The sequence below is a fragment of the Littorina saxatilis genome, linkage group LG7 (assembly GCF_037325665.1).
Source record: "Littorina saxatilis isolate snail1 linkage group LG7, US_GU_Lsax_2.0, whole genome shotgun sequence".
Classification (NCBI taxonomy): Eukaryota; Metazoa; Mollusca; class Gastropoda; order Littorinimorpha; family Littorinidae; genus Littorina; species Littorina saxatilis.
The window spans coordinates 7,033,558-7,047,682 of record NC_090251.1 but is presented as its reverse complement, the minus strand read 5'-3'; the positions used below and the strand labels follow the sequence as shown (position 1 = coordinate 7,047,682).

The window sequence follows — 14,125 nt, the reverse complement described above, 5'->3', positions numbered from 1 at the left end:
TATTCCAAACGGTGGCGTAGTGGGGTCTTTATTCCAGCGTCGCGGACGACGCTGGTATCTGCGGTCGGGAAGACTTTCCACGAATTTGCCTGCAGGGCGCCGCCATGTTTTCTGTGCTCGACTGCGAGCAGACCACAGGCACATTACACCCAAAATTCTTGTAGGCATACACAGACGCAACATAGCATATACAGACAATAACACCCACAACACTTCAACTGCATATGAAAGGAATAAAAATAAATCCGCAAATCAGTCGCGCACAAAACACCAGAAAGAAAAACAAGGAGTACCAAAGCGGCGTGCAGAAACTAAACTGACTCGGAGACTGAGAAGAAACATTTATCACACGATGTGGATAGCAAACATTAAAATAAAACAGATAAGTCAAGCAAAAAATAAACACAAATATCGAAAACACAATAAACAAAGGTAAAGAAAACAAAAAGAGATGCTTGCCGACAGTCAGTGTGTGTGTGCGTGGTTTGCCGTGTGCGTCAGCGGGGTGTGTGTGTGTGTGTGTGTGTGTGTGCGTGCGCGTGCATGCGTGCGTAGGCTACGTTCTTGCGTGTGTGCGTTCGAATGAGAAAGAAGAGAGAGAGAGGATTGAACAATGAGGTCACGTTCTCTGTCACATGGATACATATACACACACTGAAGGCTACTTCGGACACGAACACTTGCCAACAACTGTGGTTGGACATGCTTTTGAAATGTAATATTTTTTCGACATGATTTCTGGACATACGAATCCCGCTGTGTTGCCTACTGATGTTGCGAATGATGAAGGTTTTGAGTTGACTGACCTTGAGGAGGGATTGCATCAGGCGTTTATCGTCTCAAATTATATCCTTGCTACTTTTCAGGAGTCAACTATTGCCATTCATGGTAACTTGGATAGTCAATGTTTTTATTTGTTTGATTCCCATCAAAGAAACAGAAATGGTAACCATTCTTCAAATGGCGTTGCAGTTTTGATGTCATCAAGTTAATTCCTTTGCAGAATTGATTGATTTTCTCAAAAGCCATTATCAATGTGTTTATCAATTAACACCTGTTCATTTCTGTCCAACTGCAATGCAAACTCAATGTGGAGGAAACAAGGATTCATTACAAACAAGTCATCCCTGTACATCAACAGATTTATGTACCTCAATCAATACTGCTAGTATGAGTGACAGGAATCTAAAAGAAAAAACAACCAAACGCAAATGTACTACTACTTCTACGACTCGTTTGAATGTAAAACAGAAATGTAACACTATCTGTGACAATGACGGTTCTACGACTCGTTTGAAGGACAGTATAGATCGAACCTTAACCCACAACTACGACAATTTGTGTCAGACTTTTTTGAACAGGAAAATATGCCTCTGTTCAACAGTAACCAAAACATGAAGATGTTTTTGAAACTTTACAGAAATGTAACACTAGCCTATCTGTGACAATGTTGCTTTTGAATTGAACCCACATTTGTTGAACAGGAGAGAATGTTCCTGTTCAACAGTGCCCAAAACACTGAATCTGACGTTTTTGAATCTTTTCTGTCATCTAACTGAATCTGACGTTTTTGAATCTTTTCTGTCATCTAACCCAATTGCTCATGACTTCATCGATCTTGAACATGCCTACTTTTCAAAGAAAGACAGACAAAAGCGAAATCTGCATGTTAGCCATCTGCCTGAAATGGTCAATGCACTTTTGTAAAATTGTCACAGCTGTAATGCACTTTTGTGAAATGGTCAGTGCTGTTGTGCACTTATGCAAAACTTGGTGCTGTGCTGTTAACATTTGAACAAAATGCATTTTGTTCAAATGTTTAGTGCAACTTGCTACTATATAATCGCTGTATGCGCTTTGTGGTAATAATGCACTGTTGTGAAAAGTTTGCGCTAAATGTTGGCACTATGCATCATTGTTGGAGCACCCTCCTGTAGATGCACCATGCTGAAAAATGTACTTATGAATCAAGCATTGACTGAAATAAACAATTTATATATCCAGCACAACATGCAATTCATTAACTTTTGACCCTAACCTTTAACACTTCCCAAAATAAATCTTTGGTGGACATTGCATCGACGCTGTTCATTTTGAATGAACATTTTTCTTGTCAGATAGTGCACTCAACAGCACTGTCGCTCATGGGGACTATGTCTACCAAAAGAGTGGGATTCCCTGTAGGTGGAGTTCCTGTATACAGGGAATCCCACAGGTTAGAGTTTGTCAATAAAACTTGCAAACCATACTCGAATTTCTAAGATTTATCACTAAAGATCGAAAAACATCAAATTCTACCGATGTCGCTAAGCATCACGTGACTTTCAGCGATATCAGCGAAACACTACTGGAACTAGACCCTGTGGGATTCACTGTATACAGGAAATCCCCCTACAGGAACTCCACCTACAGGGAATCCCACTCTTTTGGTCGACATAGACCCCATCAGCAGCACTGTCAAGCATTGCTCCTTCCCGGATCCCACAGAATTGTGTATACAGTGGAACCCCATGTTAAGACCCCATGTTAAGACCCCATGTTAAGACCCCATGTTAAGACCCCCACTATTAAATACTCTCTCCCTTTTAAGATTCTGTTTTCTCAGACTTGTTCATAACCTCTGTAAATCCACCCCCATTTTAAGACTCTGTTTTCTCAGACTTGTTCATAACCTCTGTAAATCCACCCCCATGTTAAGACCCCCACTATTAAATACTCTCTCCCTTTTAAGATTCTGTTTTCTCAGACTTGTTCATAACCTCTGTAAATCCACCCCCATTTTAAGACTCTGTTTTCTCAGACTTGTTCATAACCTCTGTAAATCCACCCCCATTTTAAGACTCTGTTTTCTCAGACTTGTTCATAACCTCTGTAAATCCACCCCCATTTTAAGACTCCCTCATTGTGTAGACCTGACTTATGCAGAGTTTTGGTGGTCTTATCATGGGAGTTCCACTCAGCTGTTCTCGTATGTTGTCACCCAAACCCACTGTTGTCACCCAAACCCACTGTTGTCACCCAAACCCACTGTTGTCACCCAAACCCACTGTTGTCACCCAAACCCGGCCACTGTTGTCATCCAAACCCGGCCACTGTTGTCATCCAAACCCGGCCACTGTTGTCATCCAAACCCGGCCACTGTTGTCATCCAAACCCGGCCACTGTTGTCACCCAAACCCGGCCACTGTTGTCATCCAAACCCGGCCACTGTTGTCATCCAAACCCGGCCACTGTTGTCACCCAAACCCGGCCACTGTTGTCATCCAAACCCGGCCACTGTTGTCATCCAAACCCGGCCACTGTTGTCACCCAAACCCACTGTTGTCACCCAAACCCACTGTTGTCACCCAAACCCACTGTTGTCACCCAAACCCACTGTTGTCACCCAAACCCATTGTTGCGCGTTGTTAGGCTTAACTTATACCTGTCTCCATGTGTGTGTGTGTGTGTGTGTGTGTGTGTGTGTGTGTCACAGTGTGTATCTATGTGTGCATGTGTATGTGTGTGTGTATGTGTGTGTGTGTGTGTATGTGCGTGTGCGGTGTGAACTCTCCAGTACATTCCCCCCCACAAGCCTTTTAATCCAGCCCTGCCTATCGTTACACTGTATGTGTGTGTGACAGTGTGGGGATACAGCTTCCTGTTCGTGACGCTGATCAACCTGTGCTCGCTGTTCGGGGCCCTGGTGCTGCCCTGCATGGACCTCAAGATCTACAAGCGCGTGCTTATGTTCCTCATCGCTCTAGCTGTGGGCACTCTGGTGGGGAGCGGGCTGCTCGTCCTCATTCCCGAGGTGAGGAGGGTTCAAAGCTAATGCTGAAATTATCTCTTTAATGACAGGCGACACCAATACGATACCTGAGGTAAGCGCTTAATTGGGCGTTTCAAACTAATGCTGAAATAACCTCTTTAATGACAGACGACGCCGATATGATTCCTGAGGTAAGCTTAGGCGTTTCAAGCTAGTGCTGAAATTCCCTCTTTAATGACAGACGACGCAGATACGATTCCTGAGGTAAGCTTGGGCGTTTCAAGCTAATGCTGAAATTCCCTCCTTAATGACAGACGACGTCAATACGATTCCTGAGGTAAAATTGGGCGTTTCAAGCTCATGCTCAAATTATCTCTTTAATGACAGACGACACCGATACATGCACAGCCTGGCAGAAAGTTTACGATTTGTTTTTGTTTTTTTGTTTTTTTGGTCAAGTCTCAGTTCTGATTCAGAGCTGACACATAGTTCTTTTTGTTCTTTTTGATGATCAGTGAGATGAGGAGGATGAAACTGATAATGCTATGGGTTTCCATTTCGATTAATTAATTTTATACTGCTGGAATGGTAAAGCCACCGAGACTTCAAATTTTGTTCTCGAAATTCCTTTTCACTTCCTCGGGAGACATGTAGAAGAAGTGTTTACGTATTGGATTTTGTTAATTGATAATGCATTGAAATTCAGAGTTCTCGCTATAGGAAAAGACCATTGTTAGTTGCGTGCAGCGTTGTACACCAAATACACGTTTTGTGCCAGGCGTGCACAAGTGGAAAACGATCGTTGAAATTGCTGTTATTCAACGGCATTTGTTCGGCAAAGAATTTATTATCATGGCCTTTGCACAATGTGTTCAAGTCTTTTGCACTGTGTAACCATGACCTTTGCGCCGTGTGACAATGACCTTTGCCCTGTATGACCATGACCTTAGCACTGTATGACCATGACCATTGCACTGTATGACCATGACCTTTGCACTGTGTGACCTGCCATTTGTACTGTGGAACCGTAACCTTTGTGCTCTATTACCATGACCTTCACAATGTGTGACCTTGACATTGACACTGTGTGACCATGACCTTTGCCCTCTGTGTTCAGGCGCTGGAGCTAAATCACGGGGACGATCTTAAGTTTGTGTGGAAGACCACGACGGTGTTCGGGGGCATCTACCTCTTCTTCTGCCTGGAGCGCGTCATGAGGATGATCAACGACAAGAGGGAGGTGAGATTCTCCTCCCCCCTTTTCCCTATAACCCCACCCACCCACCCACCCTCACCTCAACAGGGGTCTAGGTCTAACACTACGTACACTCCACATCGCGTCGGGGGCCGGTTAGCTCAGTTGGTAGAGCACTGGACTTGTGATCCTAGGGCCACGGGTTCGAATCTCGGCCGGGACGGACACTGGTCAGCTTTATGTGCAGACTCAGAGACGGTATCCATGTCCCACCCCCGTGTCACCACAGTGGCACGTAAAAGACCTCGGTCATTCTGCCATAAGTGCAGGTGGTTGATGTACGGCAAAACACCACGGGGAAACCATGCTGTAACATTCTAAGAATACGCTTTGGGGAGCTAAACCATTGTGTCATTATGCTGTGTCGTCCCAGATTTACACGAGTTGCTTTTTTAGATATTGAGCTGCGAGCGAAAGCGGGCTTTTCAATATTTGAAAAAGCAACGAGTGTAAATCTGGTACGACACAGCAAGCCATGTAGTATTCTGTTTATCCTACACACTGTACTTACGTGTATTTTACTCAAAACGCAGTCGAAGCGTCCAAACTTGAAGACGGTTCTTTTGGAACCTCGATCTCTTCCAAAGCATCGTGCAAAGCAAAGAAACGTCCTCTAGAAAGTGTAGCGTGACGTGTAAGTTCTACAAATTCTTCCCGGGGAAAACAGCAGGAGCAAAATTGTCAAGTTTCCAAAATGACGTTTGTCGCGGTGACTTTGGCATCATAAGCAATGGAAAAGCAGGTCCCTGCCACACTAGTTTGACCTCATTCACATGATATATAAAAATATGATATATACACACGTGTGGTTTGAACGATACTGTTATCTCATGAGTGGTTTCTCCCACGTATGTAGGATAAAAGGGGTTAATGTGTGATAATGTGTGTGTGTTATCATGTATGTAGGATAAAAGGGGTTAATATGTGATAATGTGTGTGTGTTATCATGTATGTAGGATAAAAGGGGTTAATGTGTGATAATGTGTGTGTGTTATCATGTATGTAGGATAAAAGGGGTTAATGTGTGATAATGTGTGTGTGTGTTATCACGTGTGTTATCACGTATGTAGGATAAAAGGGGTTAATATGTGATAATGTGTGTGTGTTGAGATGACCCGTGAGATGAAGCGGCAGAACGACGGAGCGTTGCAGGGAACGTTTCACGGTCGGCCCCCAGGGAATCCAGTCGGAATCACCAGGAACTTTGACCGGATGGCCAGCCGCCAGGAGGCGCTCACCATAAACGGCTATGGCAAGGACGACGTCAAGGACGACGAAGCGCAGGTCACTGGGGTAGAGGTCAAGGTCAAGGATGAAGGGCAGAACGGGAGTGTGGCTGACAAGGAATATGTGAGTTGTGACTTTTGTGTCTGCGTCTTTGGGGTGTTGCCACGTGTGTGTGATGGTATGTCTGTCTTTAGGGTGTGTGTGTGTGTGTGTGTGTGTCACTCTGCCATAAGTGCAGATGGCTGATACCACCTTAACATGCATACACATGTGTATCTCATCTAAAATTCGGGGTAAAACCCGAGACCATGCCCCAAATGGCTTTGCTGTGAGGGCGTAAAACTTGAAATGTTTCTCCCACTAAATGTTTTAATATCGCTTTATGCGACTTGTTTTCTTTTTTTTCCCAGAGCGACCGGTCTATTGTTGAAAACAGACGGGTCAACCTGGGACTTACTAGTCTCTGTGGGAAAAACGTTTCATTCTTCCAGGCCGACAGATTAACCAAATGTTTTAATATCGCTTTACTTTCTGTTTCTTCCCAGGACGACCGGTCTATCGTTGAGAACAAGCGTGTGGCCCCAGTGGCGTACATGATCATCTTCGGGGACGCCCTGCACAACCTGATCGACGGGCTGTCCATAGGGGCCGCCTTCACTGACACCACCCTGCTCGGCATCAGTGTGTCTGTCGCCGTCATGTGCGAGGAGCTGCCCCACGAGCTGGGTGAGATACACGTTCTGGTCATCTTTAATGACTTCATGGTACAGGGGGTAGTAGGGGGGGGGGACATCAGTGTGTCCGTCGCCGTCATGTGTGAGGAGCTGCCCCATGAACTGGGTGAGATACATGTTCTGGTCATCTTCAAGGTACAGGGGGTAGTCTGAAGCCGGTGGGTCATGAAAGTCTATTGGGGGGAGGGGGTGGCTGTGAATTGGAAGTTCCCCTAACGACGTCACGGTTTAACAAAAACCTCGTACTTAGTCACGACCGAGTTTTGTTGTTTTGTTCGTGATAAAGATTTCAACAACAAAATGTGAAAAAGCTTCCTTCACGGGATGTGTTGTCCTGTCATTGATTCGAGAATGAAATGACAACGGAAGGGTTGCACCCACAAACGCCGGGCGATAGTTATGCAGTACCACTTCCTGTTATAGGAAAGAATGACGGGATGACAATGACAATGACAATGACAATTCTTTATTTAAGCGAGGGTAATAGATTAAAGCAGTGGTCTGCTTTTTTACAGCCAGCCCTCGCCCTAAAGAGGAACTAACTAAAAGTAAAAAATAAATGAAATAAAAATAATAATAAATGATAAAACAGAAAATACAAATGCATGTGTGTGTAGGATGCAGTCATGGAGTGAAGAACCAGCGTCAGTTTTGTGTGATCTTAGAAGTGGTGTGCGGTTTTGCAACGTTAGAAGCTCCGTGAAGCAAATCCGTGAGAAGTTATTACGTTCTTCTGCAATTCAATCAATCAATCAATATGAGGCTTATATCGCGCGTATTCCGTGGGTACAGTTCTAAGCGCAGGGATTTTTTATTTTTTTAAATTTTGTTTATGCAATTTATATCGCGCACATATTCAAGGCGCAGGGATTTATCTATGCCGTGTGAGATGGAATTTTTTTACACAATACATCACGCATTCACATCGGCCAGCAGATCGCAGCCATTTTGGCGCATATCCTACTTTACACGGCCTATTATTCCAAGTCACACGGGTAGTTTGGTGGACATTTTTGTCTATGCCTATACAATTTTGCCAGGAAAGACCCTTTTGTCAATCGTGGGATCTTTAACGTGCACACCCCAATGTAGTGTACACTAAATGACCTCGGTTTTTCGTCTCATCCGAAAGACTAGCACTTGGTGGACCTAGGTTAGGAATGGGGGGGAGAAAATTGCTAACGCCCTGACCCAGGGTTGAACTCGCAACCTCTCGCTTCCGAGCGCAAGTGCGTTACCACTCGGCCACCCAGTCCAATTAGCCAGGCGATTGAATCCTGGCAACATGTACATGTTACACGACAAGCGAATCATCAGTCAAAGTGAACATCTGCTTATAAGTAAAGACTCATCTCTCCAAAAAGTCATAACCCTGTCTAAATAATCAAAGGGAAGTAAGCGCTCTAAATGCATACGACATGTGTAATGGAGTAAGCGAGAGTTATACGGAACCTTTCTCCTGGCACCTGAGAGAATAACAAGCATTGACATGAACAAGTGACTTTCATCCTCGCTTGATGAAACATCTTATCTGAAACATCCAAAGCTGAATGATCACCCTTCATAATTATTAAATAATAATTATGTCCGTTAATTGTTCTCCACTTTAAAGATGGTGACTAGTGGAGGTTCTACACTAGTGTAGAGAATGTATGGAGTTGTCTATCGTTAAACGTTTTATGAACCTACCTTCCTTGGTTTTTGATTTTGTCTCTCATGTCGATTTTCTGCTCTTTGTTCTCAGGCGACTTTGCCATTCTCCTGAATTCCGGGATGTCGGTACGCAAAGCTCTGCTGTTCAACTTCCTGTCGTCGCTCACCTGCTACGTTGGCCTTGTCATCGGCATCTTGCTGGGCGAAAACACCTCGGCCAACACCTGGATATTTGCCATTGCTGGCGGAATGTTCCTTTACATTTCATTGGCTGATATGGTAGGCATTCTTCTTCTTTTTCGTTTACACAAGTCCAGTATATTTATGACTGCCGACAACAGGCAAGTATCTACCTTGTTTGTTTGTTGTTGTTGTTGTTTTTTGTTTGTTTTTTGGTGTGTTTTGTTGTTGTTGTTTTTTGTTGTGTTTTGTGTTGTTTGTTTTTAGTTGTTGGGGGAGGGGGGGGGGGGCTGACCTCAGTTGCATGCGGGCTGTTTCAACCCTTACTTTTTTGCCCCTTTCTAAAATGTGTTGTTGTTGTTGCAACAACTGACAATTATCTATACCTTCTTGTTCTTGCTTCTTTCAGTTGCCTGAAATGAACAGTGCGGCAGAAACCGAGGCCTGCAAAGAGTTTGGGGAGATCAACACTTTCATCCTGCAGAACATCGGTCTTCTCGTCGGTTTCGGCATCATCCTCGTCCTCGCAGTGTACGGCGGAGATATCTCCTTTGAATAGTCCCCACTCATGCAAAACACTACAACGCAACGTCAACGACAAAAACACAGAAGAAGAAGAAGATGAATAGTTCCAAAACAGATTCTGAAGACCTGCGGCCTACATCGGAATCCCTCTTTTTAAGACCTGTGTGTGTGTGTGTGTGTGTGTGTGTGTGTGTGTGTGTGTGTGTGTGTGTGTGTGTGTGTGTGTGTGTGCGTGAGTGCGTGCGTGCGTGTGTGTGTGTGTGTGTGTGTCACGGTGTATGTGTGAGTGTGTGTGTGTCTGTGTGTGTGTACATGTGCGTGCGTGCGTGTATTTGGGCAAGTGCAGATTCGACTTATTGGCGTGTGTTTAACGAAGCCACTTGCCAGATGGGGCAAGTAAAAGAGAAAAGAGAGAGTCGAACCCTGTCAGTTATGTTAAATACATGTATTGTGAATGTCTGCAGCATACTGATCGACACAACTGTGCTTTATATTCTGACACTATTTGGCCAGCAATCTTTGTTACAATTTCAATGTTAACACAGTGCCTTTATCGATGCTGATCGACCATTCCTCGCTTTTCCATTTTCAGTGCGACCGCTCACCACAGGGGAGGGTGTAATAATACTGTACATACAGACAGTTGCTACACATTTGTTTTATGTGGTTTATTTTTTTGCTGCTATCTGGGTTGACATCAAGTTGTTAAAATTGTTTATTTCATTTTCATTCTGATACCTATCACATAATTATTTGTTTAGACGCGATACTTTACCATGCTGAAACCTGTTAGAGAATTGTTGAAAGTGATAAGTTTGATGCCAATTACGATACATTTTATACTAATTGTTGAAAGTGATACTTTTGAAAGTCTTTCTTTCTTTCTTTCTTTATTTGGTGTTTAACGTCGTTTTCAACCACGAAGGTTATATCGCGACGGGGAAAATGGGATAGAGCCACTTGTCAATTGTTTCTTGTTCACACTTTTGAAAGTAAATGTACAAAAATGTGTTAATTGTGATACATGAACATATGTACTTTTGATGCCAATAGTGATACGTCTTAATATACTAATTGTTAAAAGTGATAATTTTGATAGTAAAAGTGATGCATCTTACACGAATTGTTAAAAGCCATATTTCTTACGCTGATACACGTACATATGTACTTTTGATGCCAATAGTAATACATCTTAATATACTAATTGTTAAAAGTGATCCTTTTCACGGCAAAAGTGATGCATCTTCATGTCGGGACTATTGGCTGGCCAATCCATCCTGTTGATCTGTACCTGCTGCAGGAAGGCGTCCACAAGCCGTGCTCGATGTGGGGGAGCATTATCGTCCTGTAGCACTGCATGGGGCCCAATCTGACGCAGCATGGGCAGGACTTGGGGCCTGAGGATCTGGTCCCTGTAGACAAGGGCATTCAAGTTGCCCCGTACATGGTACAGTGGGGTCATGTGGTGCTCGCTGATCCCAGCCCACACCATCACTGACCCTCCCCGGTAGGCTCTTCTCTCCCTCACGCATGCAGGGATCATGCATTCTCCTGGACGCCTCCAGACCCTGGTCCTGCCATCATCATGCTCCAGACTGAATCGAGATTCATCGGAAAACAGGACCTGGGCCCACTGCTGTCGATTCCATCTCAAATGGCGGGTGGACCAGGCCAGTCTTGCCATCATGTGACGTGGCGTCAGTAAAATGCGGCCAAGTTGACGCCTTGCGTGCAGCGTCTGGTCATGACGGCGGTTGCGGACGGTCTGCTCGTTGATGTCAGTGTTGATTGCCACCCTAAGCCTTCGTCTGATGGTGCTGGCAGTGGTCGTCCTGGTCTGCAACGCCTGGCGTGTGAGTAGTGTAGCTGTCTTGACGTTGTGTGGTGCTTCGAGGGCGCCCAGACCGGGGTCTGGTTTCCACACTTCCAGTGGCCAGAAAGCGCTACCACAGCCTCACGATGACGGAATGGGAGTAGCCAAGTCTTGCAGCAATCTCTCGGTGCCGAATACCCTCTTGAACCCAGGCTAGAGCTCGTCCATGGTAGACAAGGTTCAGATGACGTCTTGGAGGCATGGTTGTTTGGTGGCCTGCTGAGATTTTGCCTGGGCTTATAAAGCATTTCTGGTGACGACAGTTCACTCTCAGAGGATCAATAGTTCACGTGAAAAAGATTGATTGGGGAAAAATCACCTGTGCTGAGTTCTGCAGGAGGGTTACTTTCACGTGCGTTTTTCGCAATATCCCGGATTCTTTGCTCGCCTGCACAGAGAAACAGGCAAAGTCCGAGTACCGGTTTTTGCTGTCACAGCAAAGGCAGGGAAGCTATCAAGACGACCACAAAGCGTAGCAGGTCATTGTCGCCGATTTTGTGATTTTTGCACAATCAACGTTGGGATCGAAAAATGGCTTTTTTCCTTGTATTGATGAGGACAATAAAACTTCTTGTATCTTGTATCTTGTATTGACTTATTTTGGGCAGTGTAGACCTATAGCCTACGTGTTGTATATATTTGCTTTTATGCTCTCCCTGTACGATTCTAAATCAACTCTGTTATCCTTTGGTTTTAAAAAGTGGCTCAGAAATGTTAACCCTTTTTTTTTTAAAGACTTTCACTTGAAAATAAACTTACATTTTTTGAATGACCCCACCCCCAACGCTTATTGGAGACACCGGGTTCTAACCTAACCCAACAAAAACTATAATGCATGTAAAACTTGTTAATAAACTATTATCATTATCACTCTCACCGGGGACACTCTGTCATCCTCCCTTCGTCCTCATTTTACCAGCCTCTGAGCGTATCACAATCTCATGTCCCTAAAAGGAAATTGGGTGGCCGAGTGGTAACGCACTTGCACTCGGAAGCGAGAGGTTGCGAGTTCAACCCTGGGTCAGGGCGTTAGCAATTTTCTCCCCCCTTTCCTAACCTAGGTGGTGGGTTCAAGTGCTAGTCTTTCGGATGAGACGAAAAACCGAGGTCCCTTTGTGTACACTACATTGGGGTGTGCACGTTAAAGATCCCACGATTGACAAAAGGGTCTTTCCTGGCAAAATTGTATAGGCATAGATAAAAATGTCCACCAAAATACCCGTGTGACTTGGAATAATAGGCCGTGAAAAGTAGGATATGCGCCGAAATGGCTGCGATCTGCTGGCCGATGTGAATGCGTGATGTATTGTGTACAAAAAATTCCATCTCACACGGCATAAATAAATCCCTACGCCTTAAATATGTGCGCGATATAAATTGCATAAAAAAAAATTCACAAAAAATCCCTGCGCTTAGAACTGTACCCACAGAATACGCGCGATATAAGCCTCATATTGATTGATTGATTGATTGAAAAGGAAATTTCCTGTGAGGACGTTAAGGACCCCCTAGTTTAGTAGATTCCAATCAATGAGCTGTTCGTTGCATACTACTCACAAGGTAGGAGCCATTCCACAAAAAGGCTACCAACTGATTTCTTCTGGAACCACCGATTCATAATACTTTTGTGCCTTTGTTAACTCGTCAGGGTCAGAGCCACTTCATGAACGCTAATAGGGTACGAACTGATTCTTCTGGAACCACCTTGTCATAATACTATCATATCTTAAATTCCACATGGTTTACTCATCAGGGTAAGAGCCGGTGCTTCACTAAAGGGTAATAATCAATTTCTCATTGAAATACCTTTTTATGATACTATAATACCTCAAAACATTAATGTTAACTTGCTGGGGGGGGGGGGGGGGGGGAGGGGATAGAAATGTCGACAGTACAGTGTACTTTTGTTTATAATTAATCAGTTTTTAATTTTGTATTGTAATTTTGTGAGTGAAAGTTGTCTGTTCATTTAAAATAATGTTTCTTGTTCTCCCGGATGACAGGAGACTTCATTGTTCCACGACAGTCTATTAAACCACTGTTGAAGACTATATTTAGAATGTTTACCTCCCCTTCTTTCTTAGATCTGGCAATGTCTCAACTTTACATTTTGATTTACTTGTTATCATTATTTGTCTTTTCATTCCATGCAAATAGATTTTTTAAATGAACTAAAATTGAGTATTTTAAAGTACATATCATAATCATGATACTGTACTATATTACCTACATGTGCAAAATGTTTATTTTCTACATATCACATTTGTGAAAGTTGTAATAAATCAACAGACAATTCTCTGTAAATTCATTATTGTTCATGTTCGTCATCTATATATACGACTTGTGTCTGTCTGTGTGTGTGTGTGTGTGTGTGTGTGTGTGTGTGTGTCCGCGATGCACGCCCAAGGTTCTCGATGGATCTGTTTCAAATTTGGTGGCCATATTCAGCTACACCCCGGACACAACCTGCTCGATGAGATATTTCAACACGTGCTCTCAGCGCACAGCGCTGAACCGATTTTGGTTTTTCTCTGGATCCATTCCCAGTAACTCTTCCTTATCTTCTTCAGTGTTTTCAGCGTTTATCTCCCTTCCTTCGTGTGGCGTCAATCCATATTCCCGTTTCTATTTTTAGAAGGTCACTGTCGACAACGCTCAATCCATATTCCCGTTATACTATTTTTACTCTTCTCCAGTGTTTTGCGCGTTTATCTCCCTTCCTTCGTGCGGTGCGCCGGCAAAGCCGGCGTACACCTGGCAAAGCCGGGTCCCCGGCACAGCCGGGTCCCCAGCACAGCCGGGTATTCGGCTCGACTTCTTCCCGGCGAAGCCGTACCCGGCGAAGCGGGTATTCATCTAGTATGTTATATTTCACATTTAATGCAGCTCTTCCTTAGCACACACACACACACACACACACACACACA

At 44.0% G+C, this 14,125-nt stretch overlaps 1 protein-coding gene across 2 annotated transcripts in view; it reads left to right on the top strand.

Moving 5' to 3' along the window:
- LOC138970586 (metal cation symporter ZIP14-like) overlaps window positions 1-13,506 on the top strand; it is a 47,982-nt gene extending 34,476 nt beyond the window's left edge. For both annotated transcript variants that reach the window (XM_070343052.1, XM_070343053.1), the window contains exons 3-8: window positions 3,624-3,793; window positions 4,869-4,991; window positions 6,117-6,356; window positions 6,779-6,959; window positions 8,712-8,899; window positions 9,210-13,506. In XM_070343052.1, coding sequence (XP_070199153.1) covers window positions 3,624-3,793; window positions 4,869-4,991; window positions 6,117-6,356; window positions 6,779-6,959; window positions 8,712-8,899; window positions 9,210-9,359 — 1,052 coding nt within the window. In that variant the 3' untranslated portion in view covers window positions 9,360-13,506. The remainder of the gene's footprint in view (window positions 1-3,623; window positions 3,794-4,868; window positions 4,992-6,116; window positions 6,357-6,778; window positions 6,960-8,711; window positions 8,900-9,209) is intronic.
- The last annotated feature ends 619 nt before the right edge of the window (window positions 13,507-14,125 follow it).